Genomic DNA, 21,978 nt, shown 5'->3' on the forward strand with positions numbered 1-21,978 from the left:
CTTTGTCAATTTTCTTTCTGGTTGTTCTACCCATTTTTGAAAGCAGTGTTAAAAGCACTCACTATTATTGTAGATTCGTCTATTTCTTTCTTCAAATCTATTAGAGTTTGCTTTTTATATTTTGGAGCTCTTTCATTGGGAGCATAGGTATTCATTATGGTTATGTCATCTTGTTCAGTTGTCCCTTTAATCATGAGATAATGTCCATCTTTATCTATTATGCTGGTTTTTTGCCTTAAAGTTTATTTTATCAGTGATTAGTACTGCCACTCCTGTTGTTTTTTATTGCAGTTAGCTTGGTACATATTTTTCCATCCTTAGACTTCTAATCTGTTTTTGTAAGATGTATGTATCTCTTACAGACAGCATATTGAAGGATCTTGTTTTCTTGTCCATTCTGCCACCCCCAGTCTCTTAACTGGTGCATTTATTCTGTTTACAATCGGTATAATTATTGATTGTTGTTGTTGTTGTTAAGTGCCATTAAGTCATTTCCGCCCCTTTAGCGACCCTATATAGGGTTTCTGAGGAACACCTGGTGAACTTGAACCGCCGATCTTGGCAGTTTAAACGGCTTTGCAGTTTGGTGCATTTATCCACAGCACCACACCAGGACTCCATAATTATCTATAAGTATGGATTAATTGCTGCCATTATGTTTGTTTTTCTGTGGTATTGCTGCTTTCTTTGTCCTACGTGTCTTCCTTTGCTGTGTTCATGCTTTTTGTGTTCTTTCTTGTGAGTTTCCTCATTGTTTTTACTATTTTCGTGTTCTTGGATTTTCATTTTCTTGGTATGTTGTGTAGTGTTAATTTTCTTTGAGTTTACCTTATATTCCAGTAACTTTTCCCTCCATTAATGCAGTCTATTTTACCCTGTTACATACCTGATCTTCTCACCGTCTGGATCTGTGTTCCTACGTGTTTACCTTATTTCACATTGTAATTGTTTTGATCATAGACTGACCTCCCAGAGTATCTGAGTTTGTTCTAACAGTTTTGTTTTGTTCTCAACTCTTCCATCTGTCAATTTAGTTCTGGGAGTTGCTGCCACATATGTCAATCTCTGGTTGTTGTCTGTTCTTGTTGGTTCTCAGTCCACAAAACTCCCTTTAGGATGTTTTATAGTGCAGGGTTGGCTTTGGCAAAATCCCTTAGCTTCTGTTTATCCTGGAATATTTTGATTACACCGCCATATTTGATTGATAGCTTTGCTGGATAAAGGATTCTTGGTTGATAGTTTTTTTCTTTCAGGGTTTTATATATGTCTCCCTATTGCCTTCTTGCTTTCATGGTTTCTTCTGAGAGATCCAAGCTTAATCTGACTTGCTTACCTTTGTTATGTAATGCTTCTTTTTTCCTTAGCTGCTTTCAGGAGTGTCTCTTTATCTTTGATTTTGGAAAAAGAGCTTGATTATGATATGTCTCAGTAATTTTCTTTTGGGGTCTATCCTGCCTGGAGTTCATTGAGCTTTTCAGGATGTTAGAGAAATTTTCTTCCAGCAGTTCTTCAACTATTTCCTCTGTTGACTTGTGTTATTCTTCTTGTTCTGGAATGCCGGTAATTCTTAAGTTATTCCTCTTCATGTTGTCCATCATGAATCTTAGACCTTCTTCAGATTTTTCAATCCTTTTTTTTTGTTTGTTTGCTCTTCTATTTTAGTGATGTTGATTAGTCTTTCAGCTCACTAGTTCTGCCTTCCATCTCTTCTAATCTACTCCTTTGCCCTTTCAGTGTATTGTCTATTTCTGATATTCTATTATTGATCGTTTGGACCTCTTTCTGTAGGTTTTGAATTGTTTCCGATTCTGTATGTATCTTATTTGATTGTTCTTTTTGTGCTTTTCTGATTTCTTTCTTATTTTTCTTAACTCCATTGTAAAGTGTTTGAAACTTTTTAGAATTTTTTTTCTGAATTCATTTTCAGGTGCATTTCCAAGGCCTTATCTCCTTTCACAATGTAGTCCAGGTATACCTGCACGTCTTTTGTCTCAGACCTTTTATGTTGTTTCTGGACATGTGCTGATATGATAATCTGCTTTTGCTTTTTGGATATGTTTAGTGTTTATCTGTGTCCTTAATACTTAATTGAGTGTGTGTTTCAATATTTTTTATGCTTTCTGACTGCCTTCAGGCAGATGTGATCAGGATGTGGGTTCCCTTTGTACTCTTCTTATTGCTTGACTCAGAGTAATTTTCACAGGTTTTGTCTGCCTCCCTGGTGTATGGCAGTTAGTATTGGTTCTTGCCTGGATTGTGGGGTTTTATAGAGTGTGATTGTAGCTTAACTATATGGCAGCAGTTGCTGTCTGTTCTTGGATAATATAGGGAGAGAAAGAGTCCCCCAAAGGTAAAATTGGGAGTATAAAACAAGAAAGAAAGAAAAAAAAGCACCAAAACCCCAAAACAACAGCAAAGTAGACTATAGGATACTGTAGTCTATAATTGCAGAAAAGGGAGATGGGGGAGAGAAGAAAAAAAAAAATCTGTATCCTAATATGAGTATGACATGAATGTCCTCTTTCAGCTTCTTGCCTTCAAAGCCACCTGATAAATTTTACGATGCCACTGTTGGCTGCATCAGGATTTAATTTAATTTTCGGCCTGTTTTGTTTTTAAACTCTCTTTCCCTCTCCACACCCCTTGTTTTGGCCTTTTCGCTATGAAAACCCAGTTCAGGGCCGGCTCTTGTGCTGATTGTATTTGTTTGTGCGCATGCATGACAGAAGAATCCACCAGTAGTAGGGGTGGAAGGTGTCCACTCTCTCAGGCTCCACCTCTAGTTAGATACCAAAAAGAAAAAGAATCAGAGCAAACCCGACAAAGTGTATTGTCTACCTTTGCTCTGAGGTTCCCATGTCATTATTTCTGTGGTGGGTGTGTTCACCCGCTTAGTTTTGCAGTTTGGTCTCACCCAAGTTGTCGGCTCCGGGCCGCCGAACCCAGCAGATTAAAAAATACGTGATTTCTTACTCCCACTACAAGTTCCACTAGCTATAAGCCTTCAAACTTTTTAAATATTCTTAGATATGTGGTTAAGAATTTTAGAGGTCTGCCCTGAATCACTTCACCTGGTATTCTGTGGTATTGCTGATGGCTAATTTCACTGCACCTCTACCCTATCTGCTATCAAGCCCTGCCTCCCACAAATTCCATTATCTTTTCATTCCATCTTTCCACAAGTTTTTTGAGCCCTCTTGTATGCTGGAAACATTTATTTGAATCACAGATTGTGAAGCAAAGGCCTCATTACCCTTTTAACTTTGTGGTTCCCTTTGGAGTTTGTTAACTGTTGCACAAACATTCTTTCTCAGTCACTGGCGTGTCTAAAACAATCACGCCTCAGGCATTGACACTTCTCCCTGGGAGGTATGTGGAAAACTTTGTATGTCCCTAGTACCATTTGGGTCTTTGGAAGTTTAAGAAAGTAATAAAAACACTGGGTGACGTTTATGGACCCCCCCCTCCCCCTTTTCCTGCAGTGAGTTTGAGCAATACTTATCAGCATTGTGTTAGCCTTTATTGAGTACAGAATAAAAAGATAGCAACAAATAGCAGCATTGTTGTGTTGTTAAGGGTTTCCGAGGAGCAGCTATTGAGTATGAACTGCCAACCTTGTGGTTCACAGTCCAGTGCTGTGCTACAGCTTCCATACCAGTGGTCAAAGGAGTAATAGGATTAGGAAGATTTCGTCAAACAAAATGTGTTCACTTTTTTTCTTCTTGTCCTAAACTAAGTAGTCAGGCAAGCTATTAATTTCAAACTATATGGCAGTAAAAGTTTCCAGTTATTTGTAATATATTTTACTTAATAATGTAAGGTTGCTATTTGTACTTTAGAATTTGGTGCTGAAGTTATGATTGTTTTAGCACAAGTGAAGATTAAATTTCATTGGTTAGGAGCTGTCAGTAAGATTAGTATAATCATTTGAGAAATTTCAGCTGAAAGTTAAGAAAAAACAGAGTATTTATGATTTAAAAAAAAACCCACCACAGATTTTTATGTTGATTAAAAACATATGCCCACTTATTTTGTTTAGAGAATAATACTCACTTACCTATATAAGTTATCAGTCAGGTAACTTCCTGACGGAGACGGCTTATAAACAGGGATCTTTCAAGTTTAAAAGAGAATAAGGTGATTACCTTCAATATTTTTGTGGTGTTCCCTGTGCATTTTAAATCAGAAAGAGAAACCCAAGTACAAATTTAATATTAAAGAAGTTACTAGTAACTCCTTATCAAACTGTGGGAGCTTGCCTTTAAAATAGGATCCAGAGATAAGGATTTGCCTGTAGAGTTTGCTTGGCCAGTAGCTCACTGCAGAATGGTTCTGTTCTCCAGGTAGGATGAGCAGTTAGGTGACAGATGAGCCAGAGTTAATGATTTAGTTAGGACCTCAAGTACTGAAATGACTAAAAAGACTTTTTTGCTCGACATTGGTGGAGCTCTAATTTCATTTTTCCTGTCTGATTGTGTGATAGGAATGATCACGCAATCATCTTGACACTTACGATAAGAATGTAACTGAAATGCTGATGTTCTTGGTGTGCTTGTCAGTTTGAGCAAAGTGGCTTCTAAGAAAGATATCTTTGAAAGTTAAGTATTTCGAGGGGTTGGAGGAAGGGTGAATAGGTACTAACATCTATTAGGTACACAATTTGTGTGTGTGTATGATTTAAGAGTCCTGGTGTGGCACTGTTAGATAAGCACTAGGCTGATAATCAAAAGGTTGGCCCTTCAAACCTGCTATGAGTTGGAACTGCCTCGACAGTACTTAACAGCAATTTAACAACAACACACTTTTTAGATACTGGAGATGGTTGTACAATACAGTAGATATACTAAAAAATACTGAAATGTGTCCACCTTTAAATAGTGAATTTTATTTTATGTGACATATCTCAATAAAAATGCTTTTACAAAAAACTTTATTTCATGGAAAGAAGTAGAGATTGTAAGCCTAAATAGATTATATGTAGACATTGATTGTCATTTCCTTGTTGTTGTTGTTAAGTGCCGTCAAGTTGGTTCAGACCCATAGAGACCCCGTATAGAGTTTACAAGGAGCAGCTAGCGAGCTTGAACTGCCAACATTGCACTTCACACCTACTTTGTAGTCTAGTGCATTAACACACAGCGCCACACGAGGACTCCTTGTCTCCTCTTATTCCACCCCTATTTTGAAAATGGTACTTTCTAATTGTCATCCTACTAAACAATAAAGTTTGAGTCAAGAATAATTCATAAAGGATGCATTTTTGGCGATGGTAGTAAGAGAGATCCATGATAAATTCATATATCATTCTGTCTGCACTTGCTGGCTGTGTCTCTCATGCTCTGAATTGCTGGTGTATTGAGGGCGAGACTTGAATCTATCTTGTATCAGTGCCTCACATAGAATGTATTGTTAGTTACTTTTGGAAGTTAATTCCAAACATGGTGACTCCATGTGTGCAGAGTAGAACTCCATAGGTTTTTATTTTTTTATTTATTTTAATTTAAGGTTTTTATTGTGGAATGAGTGAAAGTTTACAGGGCACATCATCAGTTTCACATTCAACCATTCATATAACTTGTTTCATTACATTGATTATAATCCCCTCCATATACCATGGTTAAGTGTTTCTCTCTATCCTCTTTAGCTTTTTTTTTGGGGGGTGGTGGTGGTGGTGGAAAAACTTTGCCTTTTTGGACTTTACTGTCTCAGCTTCTAGGGAAGGTTTTTACATTTATCTGTGGATATCCAGGGCTCATGTATGAGATTACTAGCAAGCATACTGAATAATCAGATGAGGGCCAGTTTGCTACATAGGTTTTTATTTTTTGTTCTGACAATTTGCACTCACATTTGTTTTGCAAGTGTATTTAAGTTCCTACAACATCAAGAAATTGATAAATACCTGTATACTTAGGTGTTTTAAATTAAAAGAAAATATTTACTATGAGTCATATTGTGATTATCTGTTTAACTATCTTTTTCAAACAATGTAATTGTCAGTCCCACTTCCATCAGGTACCAGGTTTCTGCTCTAATCAGGACTTGAGTGAAGTGCTGTGAAGGAAACTGACTGGGTGCTGTTAACAGAGAACAGCAGGGTGGCCTCCTTCTGGTGGTTTTTGAAGGATGAGAAGAAGGCAGTCAAGCATATATGGGGGAGCAGAGGTCTAGGTAGAAGTAATAATACGCAAGATGCATTAGTGTTTTAAAGGGTCTGACAAAGAGGATGAGAAGAAAGGGAAATGATGAGGTTATACAAGATCACACAGGACTCAGTGAATGCAGCCCCTTAGAGACCAAGTGAAGTGTACACTTCATTCAAAACATCTTTTTTTTTTTTTTTTAAGATAGAGGCTGTAGTCTTTGATCTTCATCAGTAAATATTTCAAGTCCTCTTCACTTTCAGCAAGCAAGGTTGTATCATCTGCATATTTCAGGTTGTTAATGAGACTTCCTCCAATCCTGATGCCACGTTTTTCTTCAGATAACCCAGTTTCTCAGATTATCTGCTCAGCATACAGGTTGAATAAGTATGGTGAAAGAATTCAACCTTGTCGCATACCTTTCTTAATTTTAAACCATTCAGTGTTCCCATGTTCTGTTCGAACAACTGCCTTTTGGTCCAGGTACAGATTCCTCATGAGCACAATTAAGTGCTCTGGAATACTCATACTTCACAATGTTGTCCATAGCTTGTCATGATCCACACAATCAAAAGCCTTTGCATAGTCAATAAAGCACAAGTAAACATCTCTCTGATATTCTCTGCTTTCAACCAAGATCCATCAGACATCAGCAGTGATAATCCCTCATGCCATGGCCTCTTCTGAATCCATCTTGAACCTCTGAAAATTCTCTGTCAATGTATGCTTGCAGCCATTTCTGTATTACCTCTAGTAAAACTTTACTTGCATGGCCTATCAAAGATTTGTCCTATGATTTCCACATTCCATTGGGTCACCTCTCTTTGGAATGGGCACAAATACAGATCTCTTCCAATCAGTCGTCAGATAGTTGTCTTCCAGATTTCTTGGCATAGACGAATAAGTGCCTCCTGTGCTGCCTTACTTTCTTGAAAGATTTCAATTTTTATTCCATCAATTCTTGGTGGCTTGTTCTTTGCCAATTTTTTCAACGCACCTTGGACTTCCTCCTTCATTGGCTCTTGTTTATATGCTTCCTCTTGAAACGGTTGAACATCAACCATATCCTTTTGGTACCATGACTGTGTGTATTCCTTCCATTGTCTTTTGATGCTCTCTACATTATTCAGTAATTTCCCCAGAGAATCCTTCATAACGAAAGTTGAGGCTTGAATTTTTTTTTAGTTGCCCCAGCTTGAGAAATGCTGAGCGCGTTCTTCCTTTTTGGTTTTCTGACTCCAGATCTTTGCATATTTTGTTATAATATTTGGTTTTATCTTCTCGAGCTGACCTTGGAAATTTTCTGTTCAGCTCTTGTACCCCTCCTCATTTCTTCAATTTGCTTTAGCTTCTCTATGCTGGAGAGCAAGTTTCAGTGTCTCATCTGACATCCATTTTGACCTTTTTCTTCTTTCTTGTCTTCTTAATGACTTTATGCTTTCTTCATGTATGATGTTCTTGATGTCATCCCACAATTCTTCTGGTCTTCTTTCTTTAGTGTTTTTTGTATTACAGCCACCACTTGTCTGTCAGTTTGTCATACGGTGGTGGCTTGTGAGTTGCTGTGATTCTGGAAGCTATGCCACCAGTATTTTAAATAGCAGGGTAACCCATGGTGGACAGGTTTCAGATGAGACTCCAGATGAAGATAGAATAGGAAGAAGGAGTGACAAACTACTTCAGAATGTTTAGTCACTAAAAACCTTATGAATAGCAGAGAGTGTTTTGTCAGATATAGTGCCGGAAAATGAGCCCCTCAAGTTGGAAGGCATTCAAAGTGCGACTGGGGAGGAGCTGCCTCCTTAAAGTTGAGTTGACCGTGATAACGTGAATGGAGTAAAGCCTGTGGGATTAAAACCTGTGGGACCTTCATTTGCTGATGGGGCACAACTCAAAATGAAAAGAAACAGCTGCAAACATCCATTAATAATCGGAACATGGAATATATGAAGTATGAATCTTGGAAAATTAGAAATTGTCAAAAATGGAGTGGAACGCATAAACGTCGATATCTTAGGCATTAGTGAGCTGAAATGGACTGGTATTGGCCATTTTGAATCTGACATCCACATGATTTCCTATCCTGAGAATGACAAATTGAAGAGGAATGGTGTTGCATTCATTGTCAAAAAGAGCATATCCAGATCAGTCATGAAGTACAACGCTGTCTGTGATAGGATAATATCCATGCACCTAAAGGGAAGTCCATTTAATACCACTATTATTCAAATTCCCACACCAACCACTAAAGCCAGTGAGGATGAAATAGAAGAATTCTACCACCTACTTCAATCTGAAATTGATGATCATTACTGATGATTGGAATACAAAGGTTGGTAACAAGAGGAAATATTAGCAGTTGGAAAATATGGCCTTGGTGATAGAAATGATTCTGGAGATCTCATGATAGAATTTGCAAAATCAATGATTAGTTCATTTCAAATACCTTCTTTAGACAGCATAAGAGACGACTATACACATGGACCTTGCTAGATGGAATACATAGAAATCAAATTGACTACATCTGTGGAAAGAGACAATGGAAAAACTCCATATCATTATTCAGAACAAGGCCAGGGGCAGATTGTGGAACAGACCATCAATTGCTCATATGCAAATTCAAATTGTAGCTGAAGAAAATGGAAACAAGTCCACGAGAACCAAAATATGACCTTGAATATATCCCACCTGAATTTAGAGATCATCTGAGGAGCAGATTTAATACATTAAACACTAAAGAACATACAGCAACTTAAATGGAAATGTTTGACTTTCAGACCTGTGTTATCCTGAGTTATTAATAATAATAGAGTTTGTTTCCGTCTCCAAATTGGTGTATTCAGTACCTCTGATGCATGCATCTTAGTCCTAATTAAAAGTTCATTTTTTAGTGTTCATCTGTAATCTCAAGTTCTCTAATAATTTAGATTTTAGAGAATTTCATGTCTCTTGAACTTCTACAGTTAATGGAAAAAAGTGTTGAGTCTACAAGAGTAGTTGTGCTGATGAACAGAAAGTAGGAAGGTCAGGGCTGGAAGGAAAGAGACATAGTTGTCCCACTTGTGGAGCTAAAGGCCCGAGTCATGGGTGTGGTGAGCTGAGAGACAGTCAGGGAAATTGGAACAGGTATAAGGGGTCCAGGCAGAAAATGCTGGGTTACTTTGCCATTCCCCAGCTGAACAGGTAGAAAGAGTTGACAGAAAGTGCTCACGTCCTCAGGCATTTGCTCCACAGCAGCCTTGCTGACATTGATTAAGCACTTTGCATGGGGGAGACTTCAGTCTTTGATTCCAGCAACCTGGGATACAGCTGCTGCAGCTCTCTTCCTTGACAGAGAAGGATGCCTGAGGTTTATAGAACTGTCAGGTGTCTTGTTCAGGGCTCACACAGACAATGAGGGGGATTCTCCCATATGCCTACCTGTTTTTCTAGCCTGCAAAAGTGACTTGATGTAGGCTTGTGGAAGCTCTCACTAGGGAAATTTTTCTACATAATAAAAGAAAGCCCTTCTTTTCAAATTCAAGCACACTCCCAGTCTTTTCAGAAGTTGAGAACTGTGTACCTGTTTCAGGGTCTTCTATAAATGACATACTCTGTCCAGTTCAGTAATCCTTAAGGAAATATATTCTGTATCCTCACACTGTGTTCATGCAGGGAACAGGAAGGAGATGGAGACGGTGCCTCCTGGTTCTGCACTTCTCCAGTTAAAATCATAACATATTCAGTGAATTCTTTTGATTTTACTTTAGGATTTTTGTTTCTATTCCCGATTGCTTTAAAAACAGACATTCCTAATCTTCCCATTTAATGTTTTATATACCAGTTATGTTGCTCTTACTTCTGGAAAATCAGTGTGGATTGTGGGGACCTGTAATAAATAGGAGTCCTGGTATGATGCTGTAGAAAACCACCAGGTGCTCCTTGGAAACCTTGAACAGGGTCGTATGAGTTGGAACTGACTCTAAGGCACTTAATAATAATATGATACATTGTGGTTTGGAACTGTTGGATAAATATTAGACTGCAGTGTCAGTTTGATTCAGAAGGTTGGTGGTTCAAATCCACCAACTGCTCCTTGGAAACCTTATATAGGGTTGCTATGAGTCAGAACTGACTTGAGAGCATGTAATGACAACAACAAAACCTTTAGGGGAGTTGAGAGGGCATTGTAAGATGTTAAGATAGTTTCAGAGAAGGCCATGAGACAGGAAGTGTTGATGCCAAATTGTTCTGCCCAGGTGCATGATGGAAGGTGAAAAATACACAGAAAAGAACAAAGCCGCTTTGTTAATGTTTTCCTGTCTTACTCTTGGAGACACAGTCCTGCTTAAGGGCAATAACTATCTAGCTGCTCTCTTCCTTCCAGCATTTTCAGGATCCCTCGTAGTCTCTCATCTTGTACTGCTTCCTCAGATTTTCCTGGGTAAAATCTCAAATCATCACCTAACCAAGGAGTAGTTAAAACAGTTCCTGAAATCAAGTAGCCAGTACTTGTTGGTTCCTCCTGCACTTAGTTTTGTTGTTAAAGGAGCGATCTGGCCTTTGTTTTGGTAGTTGATAGAGAATGTACATTCATGAGGTGTCTGATTATTTACTTTTATTTAATCTTTTTATGTTATACAGCTTTACCCAGAAATACCCGCCAGTAAAATTTTTATCAGAAAAGGACCGTAAGCGAATTTTGGTAAGTTTGCACATCTGATTAATATTTCTAATATTAAAGAAATATTCTTTTATTGTTGAATGTAATTCACATACCATAAAATTCACCCCTCTGAAGTGTATAATCCTGGTGTGGTGCTGTTGAATAAGCACTTGACTGCTAACCACAAGGTTGGTGGTTCAAATACACCAACTGCTTCTACCAACTTGACAGCACGTAATAACAACTAAAAGTATATATATAAGTCAGTGGCTTTTAGTATACTTTTAAAATTGTACAACAGTACCCCAGTTGAATAGCAGAACATTTTTATCTCCCAAGAAGGAAACCCCTAACTCATTAACATATTAACCGTCACTTCTCATTGTACTTCTAGCTCTTGGAAATAACTGATCTCCTTTCTGTCACTGGATTTTTCTGTTCCCATGTACATAAAACCATATAATATGTGGCCTTTTATGTCTGGCTTCTTTGAGCATGTTTCCACGGTTCATCCATGCCATAGCATGTATCAGAACTTCATTCACTTTTTTATAATTGAATAATATTCATTGTATGTATGTATACACATACACCATTTTTTCTTTTTTTTTGAATTGCTGGAGATTTGGGGTTGTTTCTATTTTTGGTTATTTATAGTTAGTTCTGCTCTTAATGTGCATGTATAGGTTTTTGTATGGACCGTGTTTTCATTTTGGGGATGCTGTGCTCCTAGGTTTGGAAATACTGGATCATGTGGTAGCCCTGTGTTTAACTTTTTGAGGAATATTGAAACTGTCTTCCTGAGCTATGATATTTTAACTTTTCTGGTTCACTGAACACTTTGATAAACTTGCTGGTTAATAGTTTCTTTGTTACACATAGTAGCATAAATTCACCAGTAAGAGTTTACTGTTGTGTAGCAAAGTATGTACAAAGAGATTAGCGTCTTTTCCATTCTTTCTTTTGAAAAGCTATGCTATTGAGATGTAGTTTACAGAACATGCAATTCACCCATTTAAAATGTACAATGCAGGGTTTTTGTATATTCAGAGTTGTGCAGCCATCAACACAATCAATTTTAGAATATTTTCATCACCTAGAAAGAAATCTCATATACATAAGCAGTCAGTCCTCAATTTCTCCAAGCATTAGTCAACCACTAATGTGTTATTTGTTATTCTGGGTGTTTCCTGTAGCAGGAATCATACAATCTATGGACGCTGATAATTGACTTCTCTCACCTTGCATAATGTTGTCAAGGTCTATCCAGGTTGTAATAATCAACTTTATTTACGAAATAATATTCCATTGTATTTCTATAGAACATTTTACCCATTCATAATCTTGATCATGTACTAACTGTTAAGGAACCCTGGTGGCACAGCGCATTAAGCATTGGGCTGCTAGCTGCAAGGTTGTCACTTTAAACCCACCGGTCACTCGTTCCGCAGGAACCATATCTTCTTTGGAGAAATGTTTCACTCATACTTTATCCACTTTTTTGTGTTATTTTTCTTTGTTTATATTGAATTGTAAGTGTTCTTTTATATGTCCTAGATACAAGTTCTTCATCAGTTATATTGCTTGCTAATGTTTCCTTCCATTCTCTAGGCTGTCCTTTCACTTTTCTGATAACCTGGTGTGGTGCTGTGGGATAAAGCACTGGACCGCATATCGGTTTGAACCACAAACTTGCCAGTTCAAACTCACCAGCTGCTCCTTGGAAACCCTATACATACAGGACGCTGAGTCAGAACTGACTCAGTGGCACTTAACAACACCAACAGCAATGTTTCCTCCCATTCTCTTGGCTGTCTTATCCCTTGAATCACAAGAATTTTTAAGGTTAATGAAGTTCAATTAATTTTTTCTTTTGTTGCTTGTGTTTGGTATCATATTTAAGAAATCATTGCCTAATTCAAGGCCACAGAGATGTGTTTCTATGTTTTCTTCTAAAAATTTTATAGTTTTGTTCTTATATTTATATATGCGATCCATCATTTGTTAGTGTTTTTATATGGTGTGTGGTAGAATTCCAAATTTTTTTTTTTTGCATTTCTATATCTGGCTATCTCAGATTCCTTTGTTGAAAAGACTATTATTCATTCTCCATTGAATTGTCTTCGCAATTTGGTCAAAGAATCAATTGGTCATTAATACAAGTATTTTCTAGGTTCTCTCTGTTTGTATCTTTATACCAGTCTTAATTCCTGGGCCTTCATGTGGTGGTGGTTATGAACTGTGGAGTCAGTTCCCACTCATAGCGATCCTGTATAAGGTTTCAAAGGCCATAAATCTTTACGGAGGCAGAAAGCCTCATCTTTCTTATGCGGAACAGCTGGTAGTTTGGAACTGCTAACTTTGAGATTAGCAGTCAGTTTGAAATTGGGAAGCGTAGTTTCCAACTTTCCTTTTTTAAAAAATTTATTTTGGCTACTCTGCATCACTTGTATTTGCATATGAATCTTAGATCAGCTTGTCAAGTTTTTCAAAAAAAGCTCTGCATTTGATAGGGGCTGCATTAAATCTATTTGTAGATTCATCTGGGGAGTATTGCTAGCTTAATAGTATTATGTTTTTCAGTCTGTGAACATGAGTTGTGTTTTTATTTATTTAGAGTGTTAGTTTCTTTTAATAGTTTTTTTTGGGGGGAGGTGGTTTCAGAGTAAAAGTTTTGAACTTAATTTGTCACCTTTATTTCATAGTGTTTTATTCTTTTTGATGCTATTATAAATGAAATTGTTTACTTATTTCATTTTTGGATTGCATGTTGCAAGTGTAAAGAAATACAATTGACGGTCATAAACACCTACTCCTCATTTATCCACATGGTTAGGTTCCAAAGACCAGATAGTTAATGCAAAGTGGGTATTATATGAGACTCAGGGGTTGTACCCCTTCCTGTCCACTCACTGCCTGTTGGGTGCCCCCAGCACATCTTGGGATGCATGTGGTATAGTGGGTCCCCCTTCCTCACCACCATAGAGTCTGTGGGGTTGGGGTAGTAGTGGGCCAATGTTGTCTGTACCCTGCTCCTCCTACTGCCAGCCCTGGGTGGGGACTCTGTTCATCATCCACCTGCCACCTGCTCTAGGTAGGGATTTGAGCCTTCTCATTCTTCACCCACAGACTTCTTCCTTCTCTCCTCCCCTCCCACCTTCCCAGCACCTTCAGGCCCTAGCCCGCCCACAACCTCATGTCATTCCATGGTGGTTCATGCATTCCACGGCTAGTCCAAGATGTCAAAGAGGAACAGGAGAAGGTATCATGGACCACTTGTCTCTATGTGGCCCTGTTAATTCAGGGTCTTTCTTGTGTTGTTTGGGGTGGCTTGCAGAGGGCGTTCTAGACCTGGTCAAGGCTCTACACCATTGAGAATATGTTCAATGTTGTCATAGATGCAAAATGTCAGATAACGCAATAGCCAGTAAGTGAGGAGGAGGTCATAATTGATCTTTTATCAACCTAACTGAATACATTGGCTAGTTCTACACATTTTAAATGTATTCCTTATTTATTTATTTATTTTTTGGATGTGAGATCATGTCAGAGTGGTTGGCGAGCTCAAACTGCTGACCTTGTAGTTAGCAATCTGGTGCTTATCCTACTGAGCCAATGTGCTGATAGCAGACAAAAAGATAATTTTTCTGTTTCTTTGCTGCCATGTATCAGATTGATTAGAAAATATGACCTGCACTGCTTTGGAAACATTACTATTATGTGAGACGATTATCCTCTGGGTGCTGAGTGCTCTGGACTTTGTTTCAATTTACGGATAACCATAACACATGGGCTTGGTGTTTTTCAGACTTCAGACATCTGAAAGGTTAAAGCCACACTGTAGAGACATTTGGTACCTCCTTCCATCATGCAAATATATTGTTGCTAAAACTTAAAGCTTTGTCAGCATTTGTTAAAGCCTTAACATAGAGAGGTTTGTTTGAAAAGACATTCTTTTTGTTAATTTGCTGAACGTCTTGAGTTTCAGTGCTGACCTTGAGCTAGACCACTTGAGCTGTTCCTTAGCACACATAAGAGCAAACAGTAAAAATACATCTATTTTATTGTAAGAGGTTTTCAGCCTTTTCTTCTACTATCTTTTAAGTATTAGCTCTTTGCTATTCACAGGGTATGCTTGTGTTTGGTGATTCATTTTTCTGAGGAAGCTTTGTTAAGTGCTAGGCTTCCTTCACTTTTGTTTCTGTTCATATTTTAAATGCTTGCTTAATGGCCTGAAATTGATTAGGAGAAAAATTTACAATCATCCAGCTATGTTGCATGAATCTCCACATATACTTTTAGATCAAGGGGAATTACTCAGGAAAAACAATTCAGTGCGTTTAAATCAAGATTTAGGTGTGCTTTCAAACAGTTTTATGCAACCACTAAAACTAGTGAGAGGTTGGAGGCAGCCATGTATAATTCAGTACAACATTTCTGCTAGCTCTGAGCTGTCAGCTAGGTATTTTGGGTACAGTGATAAAATTAAAGTGACACAGAGTATCTTATTTTAAGTAACATTTGCATAGAGCTGTAGCATTACATTAAAAGCGCCTAAAGTTTTATTTTAAAAGATACTTTTTCTGATTAAAAACCTAAAACAGATGGAAAAATGTAATTAAATGAAGATGAAATAAAATACCCTTCTGCTTGAGTTAAGATCTAGTATTGAGGCAAATTTGAAATCAGTTATTTTTCTGGGGGAAATTAGTTTTTCATAGTCATTGTTCAGTTATACAGATAAAAATGTTAGGAGTCTAAAGAGAAAACATGAACTAGCAAATTGACAGGTAGTGGAGAGAACGTGTGTTAGGGAAGCTGCAGATCTCAACCATTATCAGTGATCTTGATAAAAACTCAGCTGGTTTTGGTACCTGTCTCTCATCTCTAATGCAAAGGGCGTTTGGAAAATCTAAGGTGCTATCAATAAAGAATATATTTGTCGGTGGTGTTAGTGCCGTCGAATCAGTTCCGACTCAGTGACCCTGCGTAGGGTTTTCAAGGAGCAGCTGGAAGGTTTGAACCACTGACCTTGCGGGTTAGCAGTCCAGTGCTTATCCTACAGCGCCACTCCAGGACTCCAAGGCGAAATGAAAGTTGTTGATTAGCAGGACTTATTGTCTCAATTATTATATCACATTCTGGTAATATTTCATAAAAGCCTCTATTATCTAGTTGGTGGTTGAGGAATAATTCTTTTCGGAGTAGGCCTGCTATTCTGGCCCCCAGCCTTCCTTATCCAGGGCATCTGCTTTCACCTGTAAGAAACATAGCAATTATTTGTGAGGTTTTACTTGAATAGAGGACTTAATGATGAATCAAATGTTTTAAAATCCTAGACCTATAAGGATTTGTATGAGTTTTGTGGGGGTTAAAAGAATTGGTATTCTCCTTACTGGCAATTGGTTTAGTTTGAAACATGGGGGAAACTAGAGTGGAGGGTAGTGTTGTTGTTGTTGTTGTTGTTAAGTGCCATTAAATCAGTTCTGACTCATAGCGGACTTGTATAGGGCTTCCAAGGAGTGGGTTGCATGTTTGAACTGTCAATCTGGTTAGCAGTTAGCAGTTCAGTACTTATCCTACAGTGCCACACCAGGACTCCAAATTGTGTTTTCTGTGGGGTATTCTTTTCTTTCCTACTTGCAGTGTCCTTCTCTGAAAATGAAGCACTTTTTATCTGGTGGTGGTGGTGTGTCTATGCCGTTCAGTTGCTTCCAACTTATAGTGACCCTCTGGATCTTTATGGGAACAGAAAACCTCATTGGTCTCCTTCAGAGCAACAGGTGGATTTGAACTGCTGACCTTGTGTAATGTGTTATGCCACCAGAGCTTCGTACTTCTTACTCTAGCCTCTTCCAATTACACTGTATCATTTGGATAAAATCTTTTTTATTTTATAAAGACATAATTGCCTTTTCACACTTGTTGTAGTTTAAGGTTTTGGAGACATGCTTTTGCTGAATTCCTGCTTACAAGTTCTCACTATATAATGTTTCCGTTTCTGTTCAGGCATTAATCACACTGAGAATTCAATCATCCGCCCATGCTGTATTAACTTGTTCGCATAAACAATATGAAAGGCAACTATTTTTTGTGACATTTTTGAGCCCGGTTTAAATATCACATAAACTTTTGGTAGGTCACGAAGTCTGTACTTACTATTTTTTTTTTAAAGTAATTCTCAACTTTACCAATGTTGTTGTTGTTGTTTAATGCTGTGGAGTCAATTCCAACCCATAGCGACCCTCTATAGGGTTTCCGAAGAGCAGCTGGTGAGTTTGAACTGCTGACCTTGAAGTTCAAACGGCTTTGAAGTCTGGTGCATCAGCCCACAGCGCCACACCATATTAGAACTATTTAAATACTTTTCAACACATCACATCCATTATACAATAAAACGAATAATATTTTTCAGTGTTGTATCAGAGAAAATGTTCTGAGTACTTCATAAGTACTATGTTTTCTGTATTATTCACTGAGTGTAAGTGTTAATTTTTAGGTTGGTCAGAAGTTTGAAAGGAGCCCTGGTGGCGCAGAAGTTAAAGCACTTGGCTGCCGACCAAAAGGTCAGCGATTTGAATTCTCCTGCTGTTCCTTGGGAGAAAGCTGTGGCAGTCTGCTTCCATAAAGATTAAAACCAAAAAACCCGGACCCACTGCCATTGAGTCAATTCCGACTCGTAGTGATTCTATATAGGGTTTCCAAGACGGTAAATCCTTATGGGAGAAGACAGTTTCATCTTTCTCCTGGAGTGGCTCATGGGTCTGAACAGACACCAACTTTGCGGTTAGCAGTCCAATGCCTAACCCACAGCACTACCAGGTCTCCTGTAGCCTTTGAAACCCTCTGAGACAATTCTCCTCTGTCCTGTAGGGAAGTTACTGATTAAAATCTACTAGACACCAATGGTTCTTTGTTTTGTTTTGTAAATAAGCTTGGAGATAGTATGATTCATTGCTCTGGAGTAAAAATAAAGATACTACTTTTGTAAGCCGTTTTGTCTTTCTTCCTTTCCCTACTCCCAAATTTTAAGTGTAGCTGCACCAAAGATAAAACTGTGAAGTCTGCCTTCATTGTGTCTTCTTGTGTTTTTTTTTTTTTTTTTTTCTGGGACTGTTGTACACACACTGACCTACTGCAGATCACTGGAGGTGCAGGGTTTGTGGGTTCTCACCTAACAGACAAACTAATGATGGATGGCCACGAGGTGACAGTGGTGGACAACTTCTTCACAGGCAGAAAGAGAAATGTGGAGCACTGGATTGGCCACGAAAATTTTGAACTCATTAACCATGATGTTGTAGAACCTCTCTACATTGAAGGTGAGTGAACATGGAAATAGTGAATGATTGTTAGTTTGAACTTTCATGGGTAGCCTGCTTGAGCAGCGGGATTTTCAAAGGTAAGCCATTGGAATCAGCCATGTTTAGCTTTGTTTTGTGCTTTCTTTGGGGGAATGGTCTTAGTGTCTTAAAAACACTCTCCAAGTTTCTGTAATAAAGTGTGTGGGCGCTATGAGTTAATGTGCTGATCTGCAAGGTTAGTTTGAACCTAAAGGGCAGTGGTTCAAACCCACCAGCTGCTTCTTGGAAACCCTATACAGAGTCGCTGTGAGTTGGAATGGACTCAATGGCACTTAACAACAGCAACATAGATTTTGTAAGTGTCTTATCTTTGCTGTTACTTGGCCCTTTGGATTCTGAAATCTATGGACCTGTTGAAGTAGGACTCATGTAGTACACATCCCTATTGATTGTCAATTCTGAAGCCTATCTCACTTGCAAGGAATTACTTTTAGCTCCTTATAGATTATTAGCCAGCTTGGAATGTTGAATTAATATTTAGTCACATTTCACTTAACATTGCCGCCAGTTCAAAGGAATTATAATTTGGGAGTTTGGGACATAAAATGTCTTCTCTGATAAGGTTTAAGGTGTACTGATGGGAGTTGCCTTCAGATGCTTGATTGGTAGGTTGCCTTGGCTCATAAAGGAGCCCTAGTGGCTGGCACTGGAGAGTAAGCACTGAACTGATGATTGCAAGGTTGGCAGTTCAAACCCACCAGCCTCCTCAGCAGGATTAAGATGAGTCTTTTTGCTCCCATAAAGATATACAATTTATGAAATCCTATATCGGGTCACTATGAGTCAGAATTACAGAGTCCTGGTGTGGCACTGTGGGTTAATGCGCCACACTACAGAGCTGTTTGAACTGCAAGGTCGGCAGCTCAAGCTCACCAGCTGCTCCCCAGAAACCCTATATAGGGTTGCTATGAGTCGGAACCAACTCGAAGGCACTTAACAACAATAACAAGAAGAAGTCAGAATTGACTTGATGACTGTAGGGTTTTTTTGTTTTTTTAAAAAGGCTCATAAAGGAGCCCTGGTGGAGCAGTGGTTAAGCACTTGGTTGCTAACTGAGAGGTCACCTGGTGGAGCAGTGGTTAAGCACTTGGTTGCTAACTGAGAGGTCAGTGATTTGAGCCCACTACCCACTCCACGGGAGGAAGATAAGGCATCTGCTTCTTAAAGATCTGAGCCAATTTGAAAAAATCTTACAGGGCATTTCTACTCTGGGGCAGTCCTTGAGCATCACTATGAGTTGGAGAATTCAGCCTCACATTGTCTGATGCCAAAGCTATTATAATATACCATTGCCTTTCTTGTTGCAAATATATTCCCATGTCATTAAAAAATGTCTGCAAGCCCCAGTTTAGTGACTGAGTAGTATTTTGTTGTCTGAGGATATGCTTGGGTTTATTCAATCAGCATAGTGGATTATGAGCTAACTGCAAGGTCAGCAGTTCGAATCTACCAGTCGCTCTATGGGAGACGTGAAGGGGTTTGGCTGATGCAATTAAAGTTATAAATCAGCTGAACTTAAGATACATGGATAATCCTGTATTGCCTGGGAGGGATGCTTGTAATCACATGGGTCCTTTAAATCAGGAGGAGGAGAGTTAAAGAGATTTCCTCAGAATGATGCACGGGAGGAGATGTCACAGAGGTTGTGGCTTGGAGGGGGATGCGAATTGGAGAAAGCAGGCAGCCTCTAGAATCTGAGAATGACCAGATGACAGCCAGTGAGCAAACAAGGCCTCAGTCCTACAGCCATATGGAACTGAATTCTGCCAACAACCCAAATGAGTTTGGACTCGAGTTTATGTCTAGATGAAAGGGGTGCAGCCTGGTCCCTGATTTGGTTTCAGTCTTGGGAGAGTGGGAGCAGAAAACCAAGCTGCCAGGCCACCCCTGGGTTTTTGATAGATTGAACTGTGAACTAATTAATGAACAACCTTTAAATCTCAATGCTTGTAATTTGTTAGGGCAGCTGTAGGAAATTTATGTAAGTGTTTAGCACAGTGCCCAGTCAATTTGGAGAATACTCCCTACATGATACCTTAAGTACCAAAAGGATACCAAAATTTAGTAAAATTGGGAAATTAGTAAGAAATTTATCAGTGCTTACTATTATCTTTGACACTTAATAGCTGCTGTAGACCATTTTCATTGCTTTTGGATATAGATTGAATGGAGTCCTGGTGTGGGTTACTGGGCTGGACTGCAAGATCGGTTTGAACCACGATGTCGGCAACCACTTCTTGGAAACCCTATTATACAGGGTCCTATAGATTGGGTAGGAGTTATACACACACAGAACACACCCTGAATAGCTACATAGTAAATGATCAATACTTTTGATCTTGGCCCAGAGTGGTAAATTCCTACAAATCACTTTCTTGTTGGGAGAGCATAAGACATTTCTCTACCCATGTTGCTTAAAGTTCCTAGCCTTCTCCTCCAGTGCCGCTGTCTACCATAGTGTTGAGTTCTGCTGCCCAATCCCCCATCCCGACAGTGCACAATTGACTCTAAACTTCTTTATTTGAGAAGTGTATCATTTGATTCCCTGCCATGGTGCTGTTGGGCTTTTTAAGGTGTCAGTCCCCCAATATCCCCCTCATAAATCAGACCAAAACATGGGTTTGGTGAAATTAATTTCCTGTCATTTTGCATTGTCTCACAGAGGATGGTATCATTTTGTTTCATTCTTTTCTCAATGTGAATGCTTTGAACTTTGCAGTGCAGTGGTAGAAACAATGCACTTAAGCTGTAGCTTTCTCCCTAACTGAATTTTACAGCCTGTGCTTATTCTAAATGAGATTACCGTATGGTATATAGTATGGACAATAAGCACTGAACTGCCAACCAGAAGGGCAGTGGTGTGAGCCCTCCAGCCATTCTATCAATAGAAAGATGAAGCTTTCTCTTCCCAGAAAGATTTAAAGCCTCAGGAACCCTGTATAGGGTTGCTTGAGTTGGAATTGACTTGATGGCACTTAACAACAATATAGTATGTAGTCCAGTCTGCTAGCAGTTATGAGCAAGTTAACGTGTCCTGTTTATGTGATAAGGTAGTTTTGTTTTTTTGTCTGTTAAGTGCCCTCGAGTCGGTTCCGACTCATAGCGACCCTGTATAGGGATTTCTAAGGAGCAGCTGGTGAGTTTAGCCAACCTTATGGTCAGTGCGTACCCTCCAGTGCCACACCTGGCCTTTTTTTTTTTTTTTTTTGCTTGTTAAGAGTGTAAAATTACCCCTGCAGAATATATACAGCTGGCAGTTTTATGCATAACTATTTCTTAATGTCTTTTTAGATTTTATCTAATACAAGACGTTTTCGTTTATCTCTTATTTATACTGTACACAATAGCAGGAATGGCCTTAACTTTGAGAAATATTTTGGTTTATTTTTCTGGGGCTCACAAGCTATTTGGGTTAATGCTGTAATAATGACAATATCATAGCAGTTTCATTGATATTCCTTCACAGATTATCTACTTTTGTGACACAGTGCAGCCTGTTGTGTTTCAGAAGCAAAGATACTGACCACATCATTCTAAGTTATATTTGTAACTGACAACTACTGTTGTCTGGACTCGGAATGTGCTGGATGGATTGAAGAAGAGCAGGATTGTAATGTTCTGAGACTCAAGTTGAGAATAGGGCATAGCAGAATTCAGGGGCATTCTAAAATGATTCAGACAAGAGGTTCAGTTATCTGAACCACACACAAAAATTGTAGGAGTTATGTGGGGACTCTGCATTGTTTGAGTTTAAGTGTAGAGAATAGATATTATTGCATTGGAAAGACCTAACCTTAAGTACTCATTAAAATAACTTATTGTTAGT

At 38.6% G+C, this 21,978-nt stretch overlaps 1 protein-coding gene across 1 annotated transcript in view; it reads left to right on the forward strand.

Annotated features, from left to right (window-relative positions):
• Nucleotides 1-21,978, forward strand: part of LOC102836138 (UDP-glucuronic acid decarboxylase 1-like) — a 154,978-nt gene that overhangs the window by 64,797 nt on the left and 68,203 nt on the right. Inside the window, exons 5-6 of the mRNA XM_006872447.1 lie at nt 10,767-10,827; nt 17,930-18,110. Coding sequence (XP_006872509.1) covers nt 10,767-10,827; nt 17,930-18,110 — 242 coding nt within the window. The remainder of the gene's footprint in view (nt 1-10,766; nt 10,828-17,929; nt 18,111-21,978) is intronic.

This window comes from Chrysochloris asiatica, unplaced genomic scaffold (genome assembly GCF_000296735.1).
Source record: "Chrysochloris asiatica unplaced genomic scaffold, ChrAsi1.0 scaffold00197, whole genome shotgun sequence".
NCBI lineage: Eukaryota > Metazoa > Chordata > Mammalia > Afrosoricida > Chrysochloridae > Chrysochloris > Chrysochloris asiatica.